Source organism: Doryrhamphus excisus, chromosome 16 (genome assembly GCF_030265055.1).
Source record: "Doryrhamphus excisus isolate RoL2022-K1 chromosome 16, RoL_Dexc_1.0, whole genome shotgun sequence".
NCBI lineage: Eukaryota > Metazoa > Chordata > Actinopteri > Syngnathiformes > Syngnathidae > Doryrhamphus > Doryrhamphus excisus.
In genome coordinates, this window is record NC_080481.1 from 5,177,542 (window position 1) to 5,199,759 (window position 22,218).

The 22,218-nt window shown below is 45.5% G+C and overlaps 3 protein-coding genes and 2 non-coding genes across 14 annotated transcripts; 2 read left to right on the forward strand and 3 right to left on the reverse strand.

Moving 5' to 3' along the window:
* The first annotated feature begins 58 nt into the window (after window positions 1-58).
* ptk6b (PTK6 protein tyrosine kinase 6b) lies at window positions 59-7,021 on the forward strand. Its single transcript, XM_058050881.1, has 8 exons — window positions 59-923; window positions 1,715-1,833; window positions 1,988-2,151; window positions 2,216-2,375; window positions 2,649-2,810; window positions 3,056-3,237; window positions 3,307-3,466; window positions 6,088-7,021. Exons 1-8 carry the CDS (start codon window positions 565-567, stop codon window positions 6,264-6,266), a joined length of 1,485 nt encoding a protein of 494 aa, XP_057906864.1. The 5' UTR covers window positions 59-564; the 3' UTR covers window positions 6,267-7,021.
* A 4,697-nt stretch (window positions 7,022-11,718) lies between these two features.
* On the reverse strand, window positions 11,719-13,328 carry ppdpfb (pancreatic progenitor cell differentiation and proliferation factor b). The gene is made up of 5 exons (XM_058050883.1): window positions 13,166-13,328; window positions 12,652-12,737; window positions 12,483-12,560; window positions 12,200-12,293; window positions 11,719-12,115 (listed from the first exon to the last, which is right to left on the reverse strand). Exons 2-5 carry the CDS (start codon window positions 12,704-12,706, stop codon window positions 12,001-12,003), a joined length of 342 nt encoding a protein of 113 aa, XP_057906866.1. The 5' UTR covers window positions 12,707-12,737; window positions 13,166-13,328; the 3' UTR covers window positions 11,719-12,000.
* A 702-nt stretch (window positions 13,329-14,030) lies between these two features.
* trnas-aga (transfer RNA serine (anticodon AGA)) lies at window positions 14,031-14,112 on the reverse strand. The gene has a single exon. It is a non-coding gene; the product is annotated as a tRNA-Ser (tRNA).
* Window positions 14,113-14,905: 793 nt separating this feature from the next.
* On the forward strand, window positions 14,906-14,977 carry trnae-cuc (transfer RNA glutamic acid (anticodon CUC)). Its single transcript has one exon. It is a non-coding gene; the product is annotated as a tRNA-Glu (tRNA).
* An 89-nt stretch (window positions 14,978-15,066) lies between these two features.
* tpd52l2b (tpd52 like 2b) lies at window positions 15,067-22,070 on the reverse strand. Of its 10 annotated transcripts, none has more exons than XM_058052073.1 (9): window positions 21,880-22,070; window positions 20,303-20,460; window positions 20,086-20,234; window positions 18,992-19,039; window positions 18,490-18,591; window positions 18,219-18,245; window positions 17,862-17,903; window positions 17,146-17,194; window positions 15,067-16,288 (listed from the first exon to the last, which is right to left on the reverse strand). In XM_058052073.1, the coding sequence occupies exons 1-9, from the start codon at window positions 21,896-21,898 to the stop codon at window positions 16,202-16,204; spliced, it is 681 nt and encodes a 226-aa protein (XP_057908056.1). In that variant the 5' UTR covers window positions 21,899-22,070; the 3' UTR covers window positions 15,067-16,201. The 10 variants fall into 10 exon arrangements, with proteins under 10 accessions (XP_057908056.1, XP_057908055.1, XP_057908057.1 ...); XM_058052072.1 differs by having other exon boundaries at window positions 17,862-17,906; XM_058052074.1 differs by lacking the exon at window positions 18,219-18,245 and having other exon boundaries at window positions 17,862-17,906.
* Window positions 22,071-22,218: the final 148 nt, after the last annotated feature.

Genomic DNA, 22,218 nt, shown 5'->3' on the forward strand with positions numbered 1-22,218 from the left:
CCCCTTTCAAAATAAACCATTGGAGTAGATTAGATTTAAAGGCAGCCTAGACCAGCTTAAGTACCATTAAGGGCTTTTATTTTGAAATGGCTCAAACAGTAACAATGCATTGTATTGCCAGATCCTGTCCTGTGACTGTCACAGTAATTTCCAGTTCCTGTTCTATGGTTATCATCATACTTTTGGATTCCGACTTAAATGCTGTGTGACCTGATTTCCCGTTCTTGCTTTGGTTGAATTATTTCCATTTAAAGTCAGATGGGTTAGTCTCACATTTCAGGGGCTTTTATTGTGAAATTGCACAACTGAGTAGGTCCATGCTAAGTGGAACCTTCTCACCTGTCGGTGAGTGCAGTTTTATTTTGTCCCGTAAGCACCTCTCCTGGCAGCTTTTATTTTGAAGTGCTCAGTGTTTCCATCCCGCAGTGGGTCGTCGGAGGACGGCAAATACAAGGAAGACGCTCCAGGCGCTGAGCAACATTCCCGGGATTCCTTCATCATTCCTGGGTCGCTACCTGTCCAACAGGTGCAGTGAGCCGGCTCGGTGGATTTCAGGCGGTCGTCATGGCCGAGTGTCTTCGCAGGATCTGTCCCGCTCTGTGGTCCAAGATCCACGGGGACAGGAAGTCTCCTCCACAGGCAGCAGAGGACGGAGACAAACAGCAGCAGCAACAGAACCCGGAACCGCTTCCCCAGTCACCAGCCGAGGAGGAGGATGGAAGCACCTTCTCGGCCATGTGGGACTTCCAGGGCAGGAACCCCAATGAGCTGAGCTTCCAGGAGGGAGACTTGTTCAGGGTCCAGAGCCGCATCGATGACTGGTGGACGGTGGACAAGATAGATGAGACCGGCAGCGTCCTCGACACCGGTCTGGTGCCCAGTAACTACCTGAAGAAGAAGGAAGACGTTCTGGAAGAGGAACCGTGAGTCTTGATAACACTATATCCAATCATCGGTTCTAGGTTCTCTACTTTTCCACTTGGCTACATTGTTAGCTCATTACCCAGCTAGCTGTGGTTTCTTCCCAAAACCTAATGATTTCTTTTGGTTTGGTTTTGAGCATCTGTTGCTTGCAGTGGAACGTTTTTGAAAGTTGCGTGGTGGTGAAATGGTCGGCTCTTCCAATGTTCCCCTAACGTTCCTCCAACAGATGGATGTTGTTTTTGACGTTCTATCAAGGTTCCAAAAGAATAAAGATAACAGTAGCTTCATGACAGAAGTATCAATGTCAAAAGCAAACAAAAACTATTAGGTAAGTGTACAATATATATACAATAAGCTTAGTATACAACAATATGTACTTCTTACACTTTTTAAGCCAAGACCTTTTTGTTGAATTTTCTATATTTTGGCCCATAGGTACAGTATATTGTCATATCAGTACTTGGTTATAGCAGTACTTTGTTGCGTAGCTACTTTTTGCAGATTGCTACACAACTTGGCCAAGTTACTACTTACATACACTAATGCTGCTACTTTTTCAAGCTGCTAACTTTTGCTGGTGGCTACGTTGTCAAGTTGATGCTTTTTCTATTTCACTATGTGGTTATCACAGTACTTTTATGTAGTACTTCTCCCATGTCAAAACTTTCTATGGGGTATGCTGGAGCCTATCTCAGCTAACTTTGGTCGAGAGGCGGGCTCCACCCTGGACTGGTCGGCGGCCAATGGCAGGGCTCACACTCATCACCGTGTCTCCATGTGTGTTTGTCAGGTGGTATTTTGGCAACATGAGCCGCTCCGAAGCCCTAAGTCACCTCATGGCACCAGAAAATGAGCCAGGAGCGTTCCTGGTCCGCTCCAGTGAGAACCACCCGGGCTACGTCCTCTCAGGCAAGACTGCGTCACGCAAGTCACAATCGTAGCACAACTGATGAGGAGCATGTCCATTCATCACCATGCTAGCAGTTAGCCAGCAGCTTTTTGACGTGTCCAGGGTCCTGTGTTGCCATGGAAACCGGAGTGAGTCCGATTTGTGTGTCCACAGTGCGGTCCAGCTGTCGAGTAAAGCACTTCAAGATCCTCCAAACACCAGACGGTCAGTTTGACCTGGACCGCACGAATCAGTTCAGCTCGCTGAGACACCTGGTGGCACACTACCGCAACAACTGCCTCAACAACCTGGACAAGCTGGGGAAGCCCAGCCGGAGGGTATGACACTCACGCTGCTCACAGAGCCCTGACCTCCTAGTGACCAATACTTGTGCTACGTCAGAGAGCCACATCTCCAGAGGTCATCTTCCCAGACGACCAGTGGGAGCTTCCCAAAGAGGAGTTCACTTTAGAGGACAAGTTGGGAAGCGGCTACTTTTCCGACGTTTATCAAGGACGCTGGAAGTCTCACACTCGGGTGGCCATCAAGATCATCAAGAACGGTTGGTGGACAACTTTATCCCTAAATGCTCCGGTTAGCGTCTCCTAGTCAATGTCGGACAAGCAAATAGCCGCAGGGGCTATTCCAACATTGGTTCTATTGGAGTGCTACGTTTGTTATGCACACAGAATTATTTGATAGGATATGTATGCTGTACGTAGCTAGCTCTGTGTGCGCTATAAAGTGTCACTGGTGCGAAGGTCCGGGTTTCCCTTCGGATTGTTTGGAGCTGTGTTGGTACGTCAGTCAGGTCCTCCAACTCCTCTCTCTCCAGATTCCGAGGTGAACCACTCGGAGTTCCAGCGGGAGGTTCAGATCCTGAAACGCCTTCGCCATCGTCACCTCATCTCGCTGTTCGCCATCTGCACCGCCTCGTCGCCCTACTACATTGTCACCGAGCTGATGGCGAAGGGAAGTCTGCTCGACCTCCTCAGAAGTAAACCATTCTCTGGCTTTGGTCTTTTCCTCGCTCCACCTTTTCTTGCTGTGGCCGTTTCCATGACAACGTGTCCCAAGTAGGCACGGATTGCTCCTCTGGCTTTGAGCTGATGGGTTGTCCGGTGTAGTTTATGTGGAATCGGCTCAACTAATGTTGTGGACAAGAGGCTGGTAATGGGAATGAATGGCGTCTTGAGAAGGTTTCCAGTCGGTGTGATGGACATGGTTTACTTTCATGTCCAGGTCCTGAGGGCAAACAGCAGGAAATGATATCCCTGGTGGACATGGCTGCCCAGGTGGCTGACGGGATGTCGTACCTGGAGGAGCACGAGCTGGTCCACAGAGACTTGGCAGCCCGGAATGTTTTGGTCGGAGAAGACTACATCTGCAAGGTGGCCGACTTTGGCCTGACCCAAGTCATCAAGGTAAGCGCCCATCCCGTTTGCCTTTTGTCCCCCAAAGTCACATGATCGCCACCAGCCGTGTTCTTGCAGGAGCCCATCTACCTCACCTACCAGAAGGCCATCCCCTACAAGTGGACCGCTCCGGAGGCCATCAGCCACAGCAATGGAGCCTTCTCCATCAAGTCAGACGTCTGGTCTTTTGGCATCCTGCTCTATGAGATTGTCACCTACGGAGGCGTCCCCTATCCAGGCAAGTCCTATCGGCTAAAGACAAGGCTGCAGAACTCCAGGTTCTGTCTTGAGTTTTTCCTTGCCTCTGTTCCGTTGTTTTGATATGAATGTCTGAGAAACGTCTGGACCTGCTGCACGTGTCAGGTGCCTTCACATGAACTTTGAAAAACATTGCTTGCTGGCACAGCAACCCCTGGTTTATTGCGGTTAATTGGTTTGAGACCAACCATTTTCTATTATGGCATAGAAAACCTTCTTCTGGTTAGCACGCAGGCCTCGCAGTTAGGAGACCTGAGTTCAATTCCACCCTCGGCCATCTCTGTGGTAAAGTCAGTTGGTTGGACATGATGTGGAAAGGCACACCCCTGTCTCTATACGGACAGGGTTGACAGTGCATGGCAGACCCAAAACCAAGTGACCCAAAACCTCCGGGTCTCCAGGCTCCAAGGCTTCCAGAAACATTTCTGCTGCTTTGAAGGTTCCAATGAGCACAGTGGCCTCCATCACCCCTAAGTGGAAGAAGTTTGGAACCACCAGGACTCTTCCTACAGCTGGTCGGCCATCTAAGCTGAGTGATCGGGGGAGAAGGGCCTTAGTCAGGGAGGGTCACTCTGTCAGAGCTCCAGCGTTCTTCTGTGGAGAGAGGAGAATCTTCCAGTAGGACAGCCATCTCTGCAGCCTGCCTGGAGTTTGCCAAAAGGCACCTGAAGGACTCTCAGACCACGAGAAACTAAATTCTCTGGTCTGATGAGACAAAAATGTCGCTCTTTGGCGTGAATGCCAGGTGTTGCGTTTGGAGAAAACATGGCATCCCTACAGTGAAGCATGGTGGTGGCATCATTCTTGGGGTAGTTCTTCAGCAGCAGGAACTGGAAGACTGCTCAGGATGGAGGGAAAGATGACTTCAGCAATGTACAGAGACATCCTGGATGAAAACCTGCTCTAGAGCGCTCTGGACCTCAGACGCTTGTCAGGACGAATGTCCTTGAGTGGCCCAGCCAGAGCCCAGACCTGACTCCAATGGAACATCTCCAGAGAGATCTGAAAATGGCTGTGCACCGACGCTTCCTATCCAACCTGATGGAGCTTGAGAGGAACTCCAAGGAGGAATGGGCAAAACTGGCCAAAGATGGGCGTGCCAAGCTGGGCATCATAGGCATCGACTTCTTCTGCCATTTGGGTACGGAGCGTTTTGACGAGGGGAGGGCAGTGTTCAGAGTCGCCCTGTATCAGTGGTGAGAAAACAGCTAGGAGGCAGGGTACACCCTGGACTGGTGGCCAGCCAATCACAGGGCAGTTGTATTTTTTTAAAGCACTAAAAAGTCACTGAAAAGTGTGATGGAGCATTCATTCATTCATTCATTTTCTACCGCTTTTTCCTCACGAGGGTCGCGGGGGGTGCTGGAGCCTATCCCAGCTGTCTTCGGGCGTAAGGCGGGGTACACCCTGGACTGGTCGCCAGCCAATCACAGGGCAGTTGTAATTTTTTAAAGCACTAAAAAGTCACTGAAAAGTGTGATGGAGCAATGGAACACAATATATAGTCAGAGAAAATAAGACATTTGAGACACTTTATCTTGTGGGGGAGCAGAATTGGTGGCGGACAGGAAGTGATAGCAACCAGTTTTATTATTATTATTATTATTATTAGCATCATTATTATTATTACTACTGTGGCTGTTGTGAGATGTTTAAACCTGCAATACAACCAAAAGTTACTGCCACCTCGTGGCCAATATAGAATACTACAACAAGTTGTATTAATGCTTTATACACAAGTACTGTATATACTGTACTATATCAATGCCTTATATTTTCATTCACTTAGGCATTTTCATGCGAGTAAATGCTCCACTCGGGCAGAAATACATCCAATTAGGATATAATAAAAAATATTCTATGTTTTTAAAAAATTGTTTCAACTAAACACGTTTAAATTTAATAACAATCATAATTGTTGTCATCATCTAATTGCCACAATTACCATGAAAAAAACATTTAAATCTATTTTTAAATTGATATCGATACTTTACTTTAAATTCTTTAAAAATATACACATTTAAAATATATTTTAAATTACAATTGTCGTCATCATCATAATTGGAATCCTCAAAATTGAAATTCCATCCATCCATTCTCCTCCGCTTATCCGGGTCCAGGTCCGGGGGCAGCAGTCTCAGTAGGGAAGCCCAGACTTCCCGGTCCCCGGCCAGCTCCACCAGGAGGACACCAAGGCGTTCCCAGGCCAGCTGTGAGACATAATCCCTCCAGCGTGTCCTAGGTCTGCCCCGGGGGCCTTCTCCCGGCCGGGCACGCCCGGAACACCTCACCAGGGAGGCGTCCGGACTAGATGCCCGAGCCACCTCAACCGACTCCTCTCCATGTGAAGGAGCAGCACCTCTCCCGGATGAACGAGCTCCTCACCCTATCGCTAAGGGTGAGTCCAGCCGCCCTAATGTTGCGTGCAACAATAAATCCAAAGGGTCGTCTGGGATTACATCGTCGCTAGAATAATAATACGGGTTGTTATGCCAAATAGCTAGCAAAAAATATATTTTTAGTCTTTCTTTTTTTAGTCTTTCACGTGCAAATGCAAAAAGGTCACACGTTTTATTTTCGATCTTGTGGTCCTTTTGGCAGGTTTGAATGGGAAGGAAGCGCACGAGATGGTCGTGGAAGGCTACAGGATGCCGTCTCCGCCCGATTGTCCGGAATTCCTCTACCAAATGATGTTGAAATGCTGGCGCGTCGAGCCCGTAGAGAGGCCGGCTTTCACAGACTTAAAGGTGGAACTGGAAGTCATCTACATGATGGAGTGATAGCACAGCACCGCCACAGGGGGGCGGCAAAGTGTCACAAAATCACCCCATTCATTTTCAACTATGCAGTGGTGTAAAAAGGCGTTTGCGACTTGCAGGTTTGTCCCAATTAGTCAATGACAACGCATCTGTACACAAAAGGCACTTTCTATTATTTAAGGGGAAAAGTCTGAACCTACACGACCCTGTATCTAACTGAAATCTGTCAGTGTGGAACAGGTTATAAAGCCATTTCTAAAGCTGTAGGACTCCAGCCAACCACAGTGAGAGCCATTATCCACGGAACAGTGGTGAACCTTACCAAAATGTTTGACGATCTGAAACATTTAAATGTGACAAACGTGTAAAAATTAAAAAAAAATAAAATTAAAAAATTATATGTAAACCTCCATTTTATTTTTTGATTGATTGATTTAAAGAGGGAACAGCACATATTTATGAACATTTTTACAAATGTAAATATGCCAGATTATATAGCCTTGAGCTAATTTCCATCTGCAGACCCCCTGGCAGGTTGACCTCAAAGCCTATGGCTGTCATCATCTCTGTAAATAACTATATGTAGCATGGTTGCTAGCTGCGTTAAGTGGGTCATGTTGATATTTGACCTCCATTCAGACATGGCACACATTTAATGTACACGTACACTGATGCATCATGCGTACTGGTACATGACAGATGAAGTTGTTAGCATTTCGCTGGTTCATCACAGCGACTGCCAATAAAGTTGCACAAAGTCAAAACATGCAAGATGGCAGTGTTTTTAATTGACATTTCACAGCGAGAGTTTGAAACTGTGCTCACATTCTTATCTGAGAGCACACTTGGCCTCCTAACACACACACACACACACACACACCATGTCTATATATACACCTGCATACACAAACTGATGCTTTGACCCACATAGCTGTACTGTATATACAGCATTTGTGTTAGTGTGTGTAAGCATGTACCAGTCATGACTCAGCATCTGTGGTTGAGTGACAAAGTGCTTCAGGTTCAGATGTGCAAACAAGCCAACCCTGGCACAAAACACGGGGCCACTTTTTACTCCTGTTGGTGTTATCTAGTTTTATAATACCAGACTTTTTAAAAGCAGGCACGGTTAGCGTGCTCTCTTCCACAAGCTGGAACAAACATTGATGGCAAACAGAGAAAGAAAAGAGTATTTAGATTGGTAAATTTAGCATCAAAGCCCTGGCAGATGGCTCTTGTAGCAAGACCAAAGTTATTTGTATCTACTGTCGCTGTGTTTGACTTATCACGGATTCCATGGCCTGCCAGAGACTGGAGCAGTGCAGGTATTGTTTTTATTGTCATATACAGTGCTACCTTGGCATAAGAAGGGCCACACTAGTGATGGCGAGATTAAGCCCCAAATGATTAATCTACAAAGTGTGAGATAAAAATATACAGTATATCATGTGATATGGCTAGCTTCATCATGGTTTGATGTCACCTGGCATGGCCTCCATGAAAGCTTGACAACCATGTCAACAAGGGCCTCATCCAACTCTCATTTTTTTGTGGCTGATAAAAACATGTGATTTTTCATTTGCACAATGAACATGTCAACCCGGAAAATTTGTGTTAGTCATATTGTAATATTAATATTATAATGTATTGATATTAACCTCACCATGGACGGGTGAAGATGTTATTATTGTACCCCAACTCCTTGAAACACAATAAGCACTTCACCTCTCAATAACGATGACAAACAGTGAAAATACAGGTTTTGAAATGCAAACATACCATCTCTTAATAGTGTTTATTTGGCTTACTGATTAAGTCAAAATGTTCCCACACAGGAGAAATGTTCCTCATTCTAGCTGGCTCCATATCTTCTCTCTCTTGACTCCAAACTAACATAACCTTACTAACCAAACCCTCCGAACCATCGACAAACACTATCCGCACCCTCAACTGACTGACTCTCACCACAAAAGCCCACATTTTCATGTCTAAGCCTAAGGGGTTTATATGGTTGAGTGACAGGCAAACATCGCGGCAAATTCTGAACCACTTCCCGAATTCGTCACGTGGTGCAGCCGGGCCGCGAGGCTTCGGACGTCATCAATTCCAGCCCCTCCCCCCAGTGAATCAAGCCTTGGTACACGCTTAGCTGAAGCGCCCACTCCATTACTCCACACAAACTTCGAAGCCCCGGCACCTCATGTAACATCAGTAGGCCCAACTAACCAGTGCTTTTCACATTTGTTCATCTCTCTGATGATTTTGGCCTTGAACTTCCAGCTGCCATTTGACGGGCTGTCTGTCAATGTGGTGACCGCCGCTGAAGTCCAGTGTTGTGCTAGAGTTAGCCATTTAGCATGGAACTACCACAATGATGCACATTAGCACTCAAAGTCATCAAATCTTACCTTTATGGATTCCCACATAGTTCCAGCATTTGGGAGCAAATGGGAGGTGAAAGAAAAAAGGGGGGAAATACATCCAAATACATCCATACAGCCCTCTGGGCATCTGCGATTGGTGCGTTCAATGACCGTCAACAAGGTATGAAAAATTGCAACTCACATTAAACATTAAAAAACTGGGGGATGTTTAATGAACAGTTACAGTATTGTAATAAAAGAATATGTACTGTTATAAAATGATTAATTTCTATGTATTTCAATGTGTTTTAAAAGAGAAATGAAATGAAATTGAGTTTGCAACTTGGATGAAATGTTTTATGACTATTGCCTTGTTACCCTGCATTAGGTATTTTCATTTGTACATTTCATAAGGAAAGGTGCATTGAGGCAAATCTTTAATAATAATCCTTTCTGAATGTCAGTGTGAGAGGTCTCACTCGCTCACATTTTGTATTTGCTGAACGTTTGGGCGAGTTTAAGAGCTACGTAATATGCTAATAATAAAGAAAAATAGTCGTGCAAAAATATGCTTGCTGACTGGGCTGTTTTAAATAAGGGCCCATAGTTCCCAAATTGATTACTTTTACATAGCATTTGATCCTGTGATTGGCTGGCCACCAGTCCAGGGTGTACCCCGCCTCTCGCCCGAAGACAGCTGGGATAGGCTCCAGCACCCCCCGCGACCCTCGTGAGGATAAGCAGTAGAAAATGAATGAATGAATAACATTTGATGACATTATTGTAGTTGCTCATCGAATCGTTTACCACAAAGAGATTTGCCCTACTTATTATAGATCAAAACATATGTCTATCTGCGATTAAATGTGATTAATTGTGAGCTAACTATGGACAAAATGCGATTCATTGCGATCAAATGTTTAAATTGATTGACAGCCCAAATATTCATATATTTTTATTAGATGTTTTAGTTTTCCAAATATTTGTTAATTATACGTGTGTCTAATATACGTATAATATGTCCAGACATTAGGCATACCATGTACAATATCATATTAAGTGGAATTTGAAATTATTACATATTTCATATTTAATTATTTATTGTTTTAATTTGTAATGTGTATTAATTATACTATATTATGTTAAATATAGTGTACATTTTGACATAATGAATTGTATTTTATTCATGACTCCTTCATTTTGCACGAGAGAAGTAGGCGCCGACCTTTGACCCACATCAGGGCGCTAAAAGTGCTTTGCTACTTGATTCTCAGCTGCCCCCACGGACCCCCCCCCCCCAAAAAAAAAGACACCGGTGTCATTGCGGACACACACTTATACACTTATCCCACACTTAAACCTCAGCGTGTGGGCTTGATTGGCAGCAGGTGAGTGCGTGTACGGCGCTGAAAACATTAGCTTTGCAGGCTAGTTAGCTAGCTAGTTAGCTGCTGGCGGATAAGCTAGCTGTGTGTCGGGGACCTTTTTGATACTTTGACATGATTCTAACTAAAGGCACGACGTCCTTTATGGCCTCTTCGCCTCCTGAACATGCGTCCATCGTGACGGATGTCTTTGATAAAACGATAAGAACATTACGTGATGGACGACGTAAGACGGCAGAGGGAGGATGAAGGCGGTAGGCAGTGGCGACCTTTCACCTACATCCTCCGTCAGACTCGCGCTCTCGCTCTCTCTCTCCCTCCAGTTATGCAACTTAATGCATGTCCAAACTCTTCCCACCATTTTTGATGTTTGTAACCTTTTTATTGGTTATTATATTACAGGTGAGAAAAATCAAAGTGAGTGAATATATTCAACTCTTATCTAGGAAAGAAACATTTGTATTAACTTCAATTCACTCTTCAAAGTCATGCAAGCACTATTATTATTATTGTTACCGTGCAGCCTGTTTGTGGTTTGAATATTCACTAATTATGAATTCATTTTAATTATGAATTAAATATTTTTAATGCATATTTGATTTAGTACAAATAAAGTTTGATGCAATAACAAATGAAAATGAAATAATACAATTAATCCAAACTCAAAACTGAACTATTTTATGCATTAACAAAAATATAAAGTAATATAAATTTTAAAGGAATTTTAAATACTTCAAAATCAAGTTTTTTTTTTAAATAAAATATAGTATTGTTGTATTTCATTCAAAAAGTGAAGTGTTATGAGCATAATTTGGATAATGTCTCTCACTGTGGTTAGCTGGAGTCCCAAGCTACTGGAGGAATTGCCAAATATCTTGTCATTGTGGGTCTGGTGGCATAGATTATCTTATCTTAACTTATCTTATAGTGCACTTTTCTTGATGTCCCATGTAAATAAGTCATCCAGCATCACGTGTGTGTGTTTATCTCCGGTGAAGGTCCAAATAGAAGTGTGGCGTTGTCCCATTAAAGAACCTTACTGGATGTCATTCGTCAATGATGTCACAGAACAAACAGGGTCAGAGTTCATGTTGCTATAAATAGGAAGCACCTCACAAACAGCACCTTTGACCTTCCTGTCGCCTTCCGCCTCTTGCAGGACGCTGACCTTGCGGATCAACGTGCAGCAACACCATGTCTGCACCCCCTGCAAACACTCGGACAGCGGTACCTGTCTCGTCTCACCAAGCGTCTTTCTGTGATGCCCGGCGTGGAGTGGCGATCCAGGACGGACCCCACGCTTTATGCTGTGAGTGACCGTGGCACCAGAAGAGAACCTGTCTTAGAACCTCGGAGGCGCAGCGCCGGTGCATGCCGTCCTGTCTCACCAGGACCCGCAGATGCAAGCCTGGGTCTGAAGATCCATGTGGTCGTCAAAGTGAAGCCATCAAACGGGCCTTGTCAACCAACCAGGGTGCAGATGGCAGATGGTACATCCAAAGTATTAGCTACACATTTGGCCTGGATATGAGGTACATCCAAAGTACTGGCTACACATTTGGCCTGAATATGTGGTACACCCTGGAGTATCAGGATGTGATGTTTGCATAAAATATTAGGTGATGTTCATCTAATACTATTGATATTTATACTAGTTGTACTTTTCTTGTATGGTGGTAAGTTTTGCACATGTTTGGTTTTAGTTGAGTCACGTGACGAGTCCACTTCAGATGCAACAATCTACTTTATTGCATTTAGCTTCCAATCAGGGTGACAAAGTGAAAAAGTGTTAAGTGTACAGATACAGAACAAGTAGGGCCAAAAAAACAACACATTACATCATTTTTTTCTTCAATAAAAAAAGTTATAACACACACAAAGGATCCTACAACTACTAAGAGAGAGGAGCGAAATAAAAAAACGTAAACGGGGCGTCCTCCCGTCACCTAGCGTTGGTGGCGGACGCTTCCCGAGGTGTGACGTGGCTGTGGGAATGTGACAGTAGCATCAGGAGGAGGCGGGGCTTCCTGCCTCGCTGCCCTCGCTCACCTGGCGCTGCATCACCATCTCCTTGGCAACGCAGGTGATGCTGCCATTTGTCTGCACACCCGGGAGACCCACCCTGCAACACAGCACGCCTCTGTGACGCCCATATCCTCACTGGGGCTGCTGCTCTGCCCCCTGCTGGCCTGAAGTGTGTGCTCACCTCTGCTGTGCCTCCTCAGTCAGAGGGGTCATTCCTGGCTGCTTCCCAAAGAAGAAACTGGACCACCAGTGACCAGAGTCCTGCTTGGGAAGTCCTATGAGGCACAAATTTGCCATTGTGTTAAAAAAAAAATGGAGATGCCCCGTCCCTCTGGGCCCTGTCTGCCAGCCTGGGCACACCCATTAGTGTGACAAGATGTATATTTAAAATAACTTGCTGATAGAATCTATGTCACATGACACAGACCAAAACAACCCCCCCACAAGAAAACAAAGACAAGCACCTGGATGGTGAGGAATGACCTCGCCGCTGTACTCTGAACTGCCACACGAACTGCTGCTGGATGTCGATCCAATGCGCCCTGCAAGGGGGGGGGGGGGGTTGTGTTAGTCAAATATGAATGTGACCTGTGACCTCCAGGAGTAGACGAGGAGGAAGAGAGGGGGGCTGACTTCGGTAGTAGTCTGTGGTGGCCACTAGAGAACCGCCTGCTGGAATGGCTGCCATGGTGCTGCTGCTTGATGGACCTGGTGGAGACCTGGGGGTGGGGGTTGGGGGGCATTGTAGGGTCAACATCCCATAATAACAGCAACAAGCTGACAATAATAATCAAATCAATTTATTTTGACTCCCGCTAATATTAGTGGCCATGACGTCACTCGCCAGCCTGGACTAACAATGTTTATGTTCAACGTGCGCGTTCATGTGCTGTTGTTGTGAAGGCACTAAACGTGAGCGCGCGGGCACAGGCCAAGATGGGCTGAAGAATGAAGAATGAATCGCGTTCTAAATCATACTTAAACTCTAGCGTCATTAGCAGCAGGCTGTCCAACATCACGGAGCGACAAATGTCACACATTTTGAAGAGGGCCGATGTAGCCGTTAGCATACTAGCCCGCCCCCATCACACAATGTATATATGTATGTATATAAAGCATATGGAGAAATAAACAAATATTTTGTCACCTTTTAGTGAGCCAGACGCGCTGCTGGTGATTGGAGTCAGTCGGCGAGGCTGAGGGGGTTAACGCTAGGCAACGGGGCCCATCTGAAAGCTAAATTTTGGCCAACGAAAGCCTCGGTTACGTGCCGGCCGCTAGTCAGTGCTGCTGTGAGCTCGGCGCTTCAGGTCCGGTATTTATACCCTTGCCGTGACGTCACACTTTGGGCGGCTCCTATGCTGACTGCATCTGCAGTCGTTTAAACTGTACACTAAAACAGCAAATCCATCCGTTTTATGGAGCCTATCCGAGCTACTGGACAGCACATGAACACTTTAAGTAATAATACAAACACAAAGACAAACAATAATAATAACATAACGACATACAACCAACATCGAATCTTCATAATCCAGTATGGTCTATATTTATCTTCACACGTAAACTGTAATTATTATAATTGTTATAGTATTCAGAGGTGGAAAATATCTTATTACAGTACACTATTAGTTAATATACTATTTTTGTGTTTTATAACTCGTTAGGCTACGTTTTGTGTTTGTTGTAGGGCTGGGGTTAAGGTTATGGTTCGGACTAGATTAGGGCTTTCGGTCAGTGATGTGTTCTGTTTTAGACACTGTTTTGAATAGTGTGCATTTTGGTGACATTAAAGTTGACATTAAAGTTTTCAGTGTCACGTTTGTGTTGTTGGCCAATCAGCGAACATACAGCACCCTCTGTTGGTCAGATGTAGTAGAAGTGACAGTACTAGTAATCTACTATTGTACTGTATGTCTTTACGGCGCAGCCCATGAAATGAAGTTTGTTCGATCAGTCAAGTATCTGAAAAGGTGGAAACGTAATTTAGAGATTTTGGCAAAAGAATATCTCGTTGTCGGCAGGATTCGAACCTGCGCGGGGAGACCCCAATGGATTTCTAGTCCATCGCCTTAACCACTCGGCCACGACAACATGCTATATGTCACTCTCAATTCTAATCATGTCATCTAACAGTAACGCGTGTGAATTATTGTGGGGTTTTATGCTAAACGGTTGACATTAATTACCCCCAATGTGATCGAAAACCGAGAAGTAACAGCGGTCGACATTAAAAAATCAACATGAACGATAACTTGGGCAGAGGACGCGGTGCTTATCACGTGGTACATCATATCCGGCTTGTTCAGTGGTGTGCTCGTGTTGGGGTGGGGGTCTCACCGTAAAGATTTGATCTTGTATCGCCCTAACACAGTTTTTACAGTCACACCTTTATACAGTCACACGTGCCAACATGTTGAAAGGTTTGTTAATATATTAACTGAACTGAAGCGTAAAATATTGACGTTGTAGTGTATTTTAATTGTACACACACTGTGAAAAAAGATTAAAAAGCTTACTAATACCGACCACGTCTTGGCCGAAGTTTGACGTCGAGTTGACCTGAAACAAATCTTCCTCTTTCGGGCTTTTCCCTGCAGGAGTCGCCACAGCAAATCGGTGGCTTCCGTCCAACTCAGTCTGTAACTGTACTGCTACCTCTCCCAGACACGTCCATACCTCCACGGGTATACCACCACGACCAGGTGCCTTCCCACTCTTCATCATTTTCAATACTCTTCTCGCTTCCTCTTCACCAATCTTTTGGCCGTTACAAATACCGCGTCTTTATGTATGTTTTATAGTCGGGTTTTTGGAGCTGAATGGATGAGACAATTAGCCGGCATCAACTGGTAGAAAATTAAGATTAATTCCGGAAGTCTCCATATCCCTGGTGGTCTAGTGGTTAGGATTCGGCGCTCTCACCGCCGCGGCCCGGGTTCGATTCCCGGTCAGGGAACACCTTTTATGTCGCTTACAAGAAAAAGCAGTTAACAAGTACAAATGCAAGCAACTTAGTTCAGTTTTCAGTCGATAAAACACAACGTATGGATTTTAAAGGAATGCTTTATTGATAAATCAAAGAGAACAAAAGTCATAACCATAGTTTCCCCCGTGTAATCACTAATAATAATAATAATAATAATCTAATCCAGGTCCGCAATAAAGCTACCGGTCATCCACTTTTAGGACACACCAATACACACGCAGACACGACCTCTTTAATGACCCAGCTCTTCTCCAGTTGGTGACAACACAAACAAAGCATCCTCACAAGATGCGTAACAGACACACTAAAAGGTTGGCAACGTTGCTTTTTGACACACAAAGTAAAGACACACAAAGTAAAGTAACACAAAACACTGAGGAAGAGAATGGCAAACATACACAAATCTGTGATACTTTAAACAGCTGCAAGCAAATGAATGCAAAGGCTGGATGACGTTTAAATATGAACAAGATTAGAATGAGGTGCGTCTAACGTCCAATCACGTGCGGTTGGCCATTACAGCGTGGAGCGTTTCATTTATTTGGCGTGACAAAATGGCTAGCAGCTAACTCCTGCCGGTGCTTCTGTCAAACATGGCGGAGCAAGTTAACACTAAGAAAAACCTATTTTTTAAGTTTGCAGGAGGAGTTAAGGCCCAGAGAGAAGCGTTGACATTGAGCATGAGGCTCGGCAAAAGCAAACGCTTTCAACTTGTGTTAGAAAGACTTGTGACGTTTGTGCCCACGCCGCCCCCCTGCTGGCAGCCCGCTTGCCTCTCCAATCACATTTTAAAAGTTGATGCAAAGCAGGTGTAAAATTGTTTAACGTACAAAATTGTTTCTTTTCCTCTCTCTCAGGGGTGGGGTGGGATGGGGTGGGCGGGTTGCTGGGCTGAAGCAAGATGCACATGCATGTGGCGGGAAGTGTGCACCACCCGCCTCCTGTGCTAAGCGCTAAACTGCGAGTGCCCCCGATGTGAGGAGTGGGGCTGCGACGCTAGCAGTGACAGACGTGTATAGGGTGGGGGGAACAAAAGCGCTCGCTCAATGGGAGGAAGCAGTAGTGGAACAAAAACGGGGTCGCTAAAACAGTTCTGGTTGCGGCGAAAGGCCTTCAAACCACGTGAGGGTCAAAAGGTTGGCGGTGTCACTGTAACTTGAGGCGATGAGAAGAGTCCCAGCGGCGAGGGCGGGTTCAGAAAGGCGGGTTCTCCTGAGTGGGGGTGGAGTCGGTGGGTGAGCCGGCCGTGCTGCCGTCTCCTCGGGGGCCCACCACCTTGTACTGCATGTCACATGACAGGAAACATCATCAAAGGTCAAAAGGTGACTCAAAACATTGTCTGTGCACTTAATAAAGCTCTCACGATGGCCGCACTTCGAACATATTATTTCTACTTCCATGATTATTTTCAATAGCTTGTAGGGTAGACCCCACCAACTCTGCCTGGCAACAATCAGCCACTGCTAATTATGTAAGCTACGTTGGCATTGTACCTTCGTACGCGTAAGGTCTTGTGGTTTTTGGCAAGATAAGAGCTAGAGCGCTGGGGGGGTTTGGGGGGACCTCACAGCTTAGGCTCCACCCTCCATGTGCTGACGCCCAGCTCAGAGGCAGCAGTTACACTTAAAAAACATTTTTGATTGGATTTTTAAAACTTTTTTGTATTTTTACCTTTTTTACCTTTTTTTATTTTCATTTTTGTCACTACTTTGACTGTCGTTTTTGGGACTCCCCCCCAAGTTATTTTTATTCTCTATTATTTTTGCTTTTATTTCAGTCATTTTCAATTTGTAGAATTTTCATACTTAAAATATTTAGTTAAGTAATTTTTATTCTATTTCTCTCCATTATATACTTAATTGTATGTTATTTTTCACACATTTAAGCCACTTTTATTATTAATTTATGAAATCTTTTTTCCACTTTTACCTTATGCTTTTTACGCTTTTATTATGTATTGATTTATATTTTTGACATGTAATTTATTATTGCTTGAGTCACTTTTATTTGTATTATTTTTGATGCTTTTTAGTTTTTGGGCTACATTTCTATGCAAGACTTTATTTTTTCCACTTTAGTTATTTGTGTTGGTACTTTTGACTCGATGTTGAGACGACACGGCTCCGATTGGGGCTCACCTTCAGGTTGCCCACTTTGTCCTCAAACGACTTGAAGGTGGGGGAGTTCCTGTGACGGAGAAGAAGGGAGGTTCAAGGAGGCTTCCTAAGGCTTTCACATCCAGCGTGCAGCTCTTTCATTCGCCGCGTGAGATGGAAGGTGAGATGGAAGTAGAGGAACAAAGACTTTCTATTGTCAGAGGGGCCCGGCCCCCCCCACAGACACCACTTCATAACACGACTGTCACATCCTCATCACCATCCCCAGGGATATGGTATTCTATAATATATATAGAAAAGTATACAAATAGCAATATAACAAAAAAAAAATTATATATATATATATACACACACACATGACTAAAATATGAATATATATAGTATATATTTGATATAATTGCAATATATTTAAATCATATTTTATTTGTTAGAGTCCATGTATTCCTTGTAATATTTAATTTTTTTAACGTATGAAATTACTAGACATCTTTAATTTTTTGAAGCAATCGATTGAAGTTTGGGTGAAATAATTATTATTTATGAATTATTATATGAAGTATGTGGCTTTGCATAGGTTTGCATCCGAGGTAGGATGGCATCTGAGGAGGCGACGTGCGTGTTTTGGAAAACTACATGACAGATTTGATGCGTAGCAAAACGTTCCAACCTGGGAAAGTACCAGGACGGTAAGAAGGTAGAGTACGAGTAGTAGGAAGATGATGAAAGGATTACGTTACCTCATCGCTGGCATACTTATGGAGTGGCGAATGGAATAGTTGCTACTTTGAAAGCATTAAGAAAAGGAGACAAGAGAAAGTGCACCAGTTACAAAAAGCAAGCAGACAGACACACACACACACACACAGCAGGTGATGTGACGCTCGGCCTTTTCCACCTACACAGTACACTTGACTTCCTCAACACTACGGGACATTTTCAGTCATCAGGAATAAAACCAAAACAGGAAGTCCATAAAAGTTGACATCAGCTTTTCCACTAAGTGTACAGGGACGACACCGCAGCGTCAAAATCGGGCAGTATTCCACGCGAGGCGCAGCCTATGTGGTGTAGCGAGCACGGCAGTGTGGGCTTACCTAAAAGAGTTGGAGAAAGGAAGCGCTCTGCAGGCCACGGCAGCAGGAAGACAAGCACAAAGTAGTGTGACGCAGAAGCATCAGTGACCACACACACACACACACACATTAAAGCAATACGCTGGCATGAGCGGGAGACTTCCTGTGGTTTGCAGTCGTTTCTGTGTCAGGGAAGCAGCAGCAGGCAAACACACAACCTTTCCATCTACGCCATTTGGAGCGTGGCTGTGTTGTACAACGCCAGTTAGCCCGGCGTCGCCCGGGGCCCTACCTCATGTCGCCCAGCTTCCTGCTGATGGCCGAGCCCATGGTGGTGATGGCGGCACTCGTCTTCTGTCCCGCCTGGGAGAGGGTCTCCTGAGTCTTTTTATATCTGCAGGAGGAGAGAAGGCGAGGCCAAGGTCAGACCCGTGTGCATGTCAGCGTCTTTACCTTAAGAGCAGCGCTATGCCAGTCGGGGTAAACACGTGCACGCCATTCCTCCCGGGCCGACACCGCCCCCACCAGTTACCCGTGTTAGCTCAATGCTACACACACAATGCTACACACGCCTCCTTCAATTGTTTGGACTTGCTAACATCCATGTCTCTGCATGGAAGATCACGTGAAGCATGCCACCTTCAGCTGAGTCTTACACAAAAAGCAGATGGACGACACAAAGCTAGGCCAGCAGCGACGACACAAGAGAGAAGCCTGCCACCCCACCGCCCCCTCACAGAAAGCAGCTCAGGTCAGGCCAGGCAAGAGGAAGAAGAGAAATGGATCAAACTCACGCTTCCGAGTGGGAAATGTCATCCAAAGTAGCCGAGGCAGACAGATATCTGAAGACACAGAAGGATTAAGCAGGGTCGTGTCAACACACACACACTCACTCACTCTCTCTCTACCAACAACATCTTTACTCTTGCCAGGTTTGACCTTTTCTCCTGGTAAGATTAGGAGATGAACCTTCTTGTCATGTGAATACTTTCATGGTAAAATGAGGATTTTCTTCTGGTAGACTTGCATGTTTTACCACCTCATTCTTGTACAATGCCTTTTTTGACTAATGACCTAAATGTCATAATATGAGGACCAGTAAGATATCTCCCAGTAAAAAGTTCCCAGTTCTTCTCACAGTATGTTCATTTCTTGTAAAACCCTGCGTACGGCGCCCGCCGCTGTGGTCCCCTGGAGTGCAACATTCTTTCCTCTGACATGAATGACTACACCTGCCTCATACTTGACAGGTGACGGCCATCCCGTCCAGCCAGTTCTCTCTGCAACCGCCTGCAAACATCTGCAGCTTTCCCAGCAGTAGAAGCGGCAGGCGAGTTGAAAGGTCAGACGGCCACGCTGCAAACGGCGCAGAGCGATACGCGCAAGGCGACAAGGACAAAGAGCCTACAGGCGGGAGGACGGAAGGTCGCCTCGGGACAATGTTGTCAGACTTGACAAGGAGGCGGGATGGAGGGAGGATGGAGCAGAGTCGCAAGTGGCGGCGTGGGAGGGCGTACGGTGGGGGCGTTAAGAGTAGAGGTGAATATTGCAATTGTCACTTTATCGGGATGTCTAAACATTGGCGCCGCAATACTGGTATAAGTACACAGTGTACAAAGTACACTCATCCAAGTGTCCTGACAGAAGTACCCTGTCGTCTTATGTCCTCAGGCAGCGGCATTGAAATATTCACAAATATCAAACAAAAAAGGTCAGGCTGCCTTCAATGTTGATTTGATTGTATGTATTTCATAATCAAATGAAGCGTTTTGCATTTCTGATGTTTTTCTCTCATTCTGGCATAGCGCTAGCTCACGTAGCAATAAGGCTAAGTGTCTTTTGGACGCGTGTATGTAGCATGGTGATGATGCCGTGCATGAATACGTACGCGTTGGAGGTCTGCACGTCCTGCCAGCTCTTGGTGAGATTCTGCTTGAGTTCGTTGAGCGGGCTGAGGCCCAGTTTTCTCTTGAGCGCCAGGGCGTGTTTCTCTTTGGCCAACAGAACCTGACGCAGCGTGCTGATCTCCTCCTCCACCTGAAAGAACAGCGTAGACGTGACTAAATAAAAGGCGGTGATGGCGCCGGGCGACAGGTCGCTGTCACCTTGCCGAGCTCAGAGCGGAGCTCCTCGGCCTCCTCCTCTGTCAGGCCTGGCGGGAGGGGGTTGCCCGAGTTTCCCAGAGCGCCCTCTACCGAAACGTCCGACAGGCCACCGGGATTTTCCACGGGCAGACCCTTGTTGGGAGAGTTGAGGTTGATATCTGCACAATGAGAGGAGACACATGGAAAGAAAGACCGATGAGGACTTCAGGCTGCCGTACACGTCCTCCATGACTTCCTACAGTTCCCACTGTCTACATATAGGTGGCACCAATCAGAATGGCATACTTGCTCACTGTGCAACAAAAGAAAAACAACACAACCACAGCAAGTTCACGCATCACAACATGACACCTCACTTAAAACTGTTCTCTGCCCGCAAGGCATGCTGGCTAGTCCGTCTGGAACAACAATATGACAGGTTGGTATCAAGACTATGTTCTCTCACGACCTCCTCAACATATTTTGCAATCAAGCAAAAATGCGATAAAAGGCAGCAAAACGATGGGAGAAAGAGTACCACAAGCTACCCAGCATGCTTTGCGGTGGGAATGGCGTATATGGTTGCCTTATTGTTTGTATGCCCACATGGCCCAATAGGTAGTTCACTTTCTATTTTGTTGTTTGGGGGCGGGGGGCTTTTCTGTTCCAGCTCCAGACTGCACCTGACTGTTTTGGCAACTCAAGCGTGCCACAATGGCACTGAACGTCATGTTGTCGGCCACACCGTCCATGTTTAGGATTAAAAACGGAATTTGGAAAATGGGCCCTAATGTGGTCCACAGGCTGCAGTTTGCCCACCTCTGCCATAGAGTGAAAAACGTGGGTGACCATGCAGGCAGCTCACATCACCAGGATGCCTGTGCAGCCACCCGGATGAGGCGTGTGCTGCAAAAGTAGCTCAACATGCCGTAATTATTGTGGAGCGTTATGACGACTTCAAAAAGATGATCACTGCTAAAAAATAACCCAACCTTCATCAATAGAGCGAGGTAGGACTGCTGATGAGAATTTCCATTGCCATGGTGATATAGCCAAGGCTCTTGTCTACCGGATATTTGGTTTTCAAATACAGGCAATTAAAAACAGCCCATATTTGTGTCAATTTACATAGGTGACACATACGTCTCATTTCAACAGCTAACTTATGTTGATTTTAATCAGAGGCAGACGTGGTTGCAAAGTCATGTAAATTGGGTAAGTAAAGGGCAAGTTCAGGTTAAGACTTAGAGGCCGAGCTCTTTCAAAACTAGCAAAACACACAAAATAAGTTTTGGAGTTGTAAACATTAGCAATAGTAGCATGTAGCAGCGGGCCTGTCCTGCTATCAACCATGGGGCAACGACACAACTTAAGACGCTAAAACACGCTTAACTTTCATGTTTATTAACTAAACGCGGTACAGTTACCCGGCTTTTTGTTGGCAAATAAGACTTTCACTTACATTAACCGTGTCTATTTCTCTGTCACAACACAAACTACCCCCCCCCCCCCCCCACACACACACACACCAACACAAACAGAAGTCGCGACTATCCGATGCTAATGTTGGCTACATGCTAGCTAACACGAATTGTTACCTTGGCCGGCGGGATCCATGGCGTCGACTGGAACAAAAAGCTAGAAGTCGGTGTTGAGCCTGCCGGACAAAGTGTGTAGAAGTCGCCTGGTTGTTCCACCTGGGCAGAGGGGGAGAGGTCTGCTGGTAGACTGACTGCCACTCACAGGAAGTCCTCCACAGCCAGCTCAGCTAAAAACCTTCCTGGTAAGGTTAGCAAATAGCAGCAACGTTCATCCGGCATGAGATTCCAAAATAAGACCAAGTTTATTGAAGCCGTGAAGTTAACGGCGTCACGTTGATTTACCATCACAGAATGTGCTTCGTAGGCAGACAAACAACTACACACTTCAACCAAACT

Excerpts from the sequence above, each read along its gene's own strand:
- ptk6b (XM_058050881.1), top strand. The coding sequence starts at position 565 with ATGGCCGAGTGTCTTCGCAGGATCTGTCCCGCTCTGTGGTCCAAGATC. Across the intron at positions 924-1,714 it reads GACGTTCTGGAAGAGGAACC|GTGGTATTTTGGCAACATGA; the intron begins GTGAGTCTTGAT and ends TGTGTTTGTCAG. Across the intron at positions 3,467-6,087 it reads CGGAGGCGTCCCCTATCCAG|GTTTGAATGGGAAGGAAGCG; the intron begins GCAAGTCCTATC and ends TCCTTTTGGCAG.
- ppdpfb (XM_058050883.1), bottom strand. The coding sequence starts at position 12,706 with ATGGCAGCCATTCCAGCAGGCGGTTCTCTAGTGGCCACCACAGACTAC. Across the intron at positions 12,561-12,651 it reads CACCACAGACTACTACCGAA|GGCGCATTGGATCGACATCC; the intron begins GTCAGCCCCCCT and ends CCCCCCTTGCAG. Across the intron at positions 12,294-12,482 it reads GGTCATTCCTCACCATCCAG|GACTTCCCAAGCAGGACTCT; the intron begins GTGCTTGTCTTT and ends TGTGCCTCATAG.
- tpd52l2b (XM_058052072.1), bottom strand. Across the intron at positions 19,040-20,085 it reads GACGTGCAGACCTCCAACGC|ATATCTGTCTGCCTCGGCTA; the intron begins GTACGTATTCAT and ends CTGTGTCTTCAG. Across the intron at positions 18,246-18,489 it reads AGGAAGCTGGGCGACATGAG|AGCGCTTCCTTTCTCCAACT; the intron begins GTAGGGCCCCGG and ends CGTGGCCTGCAG.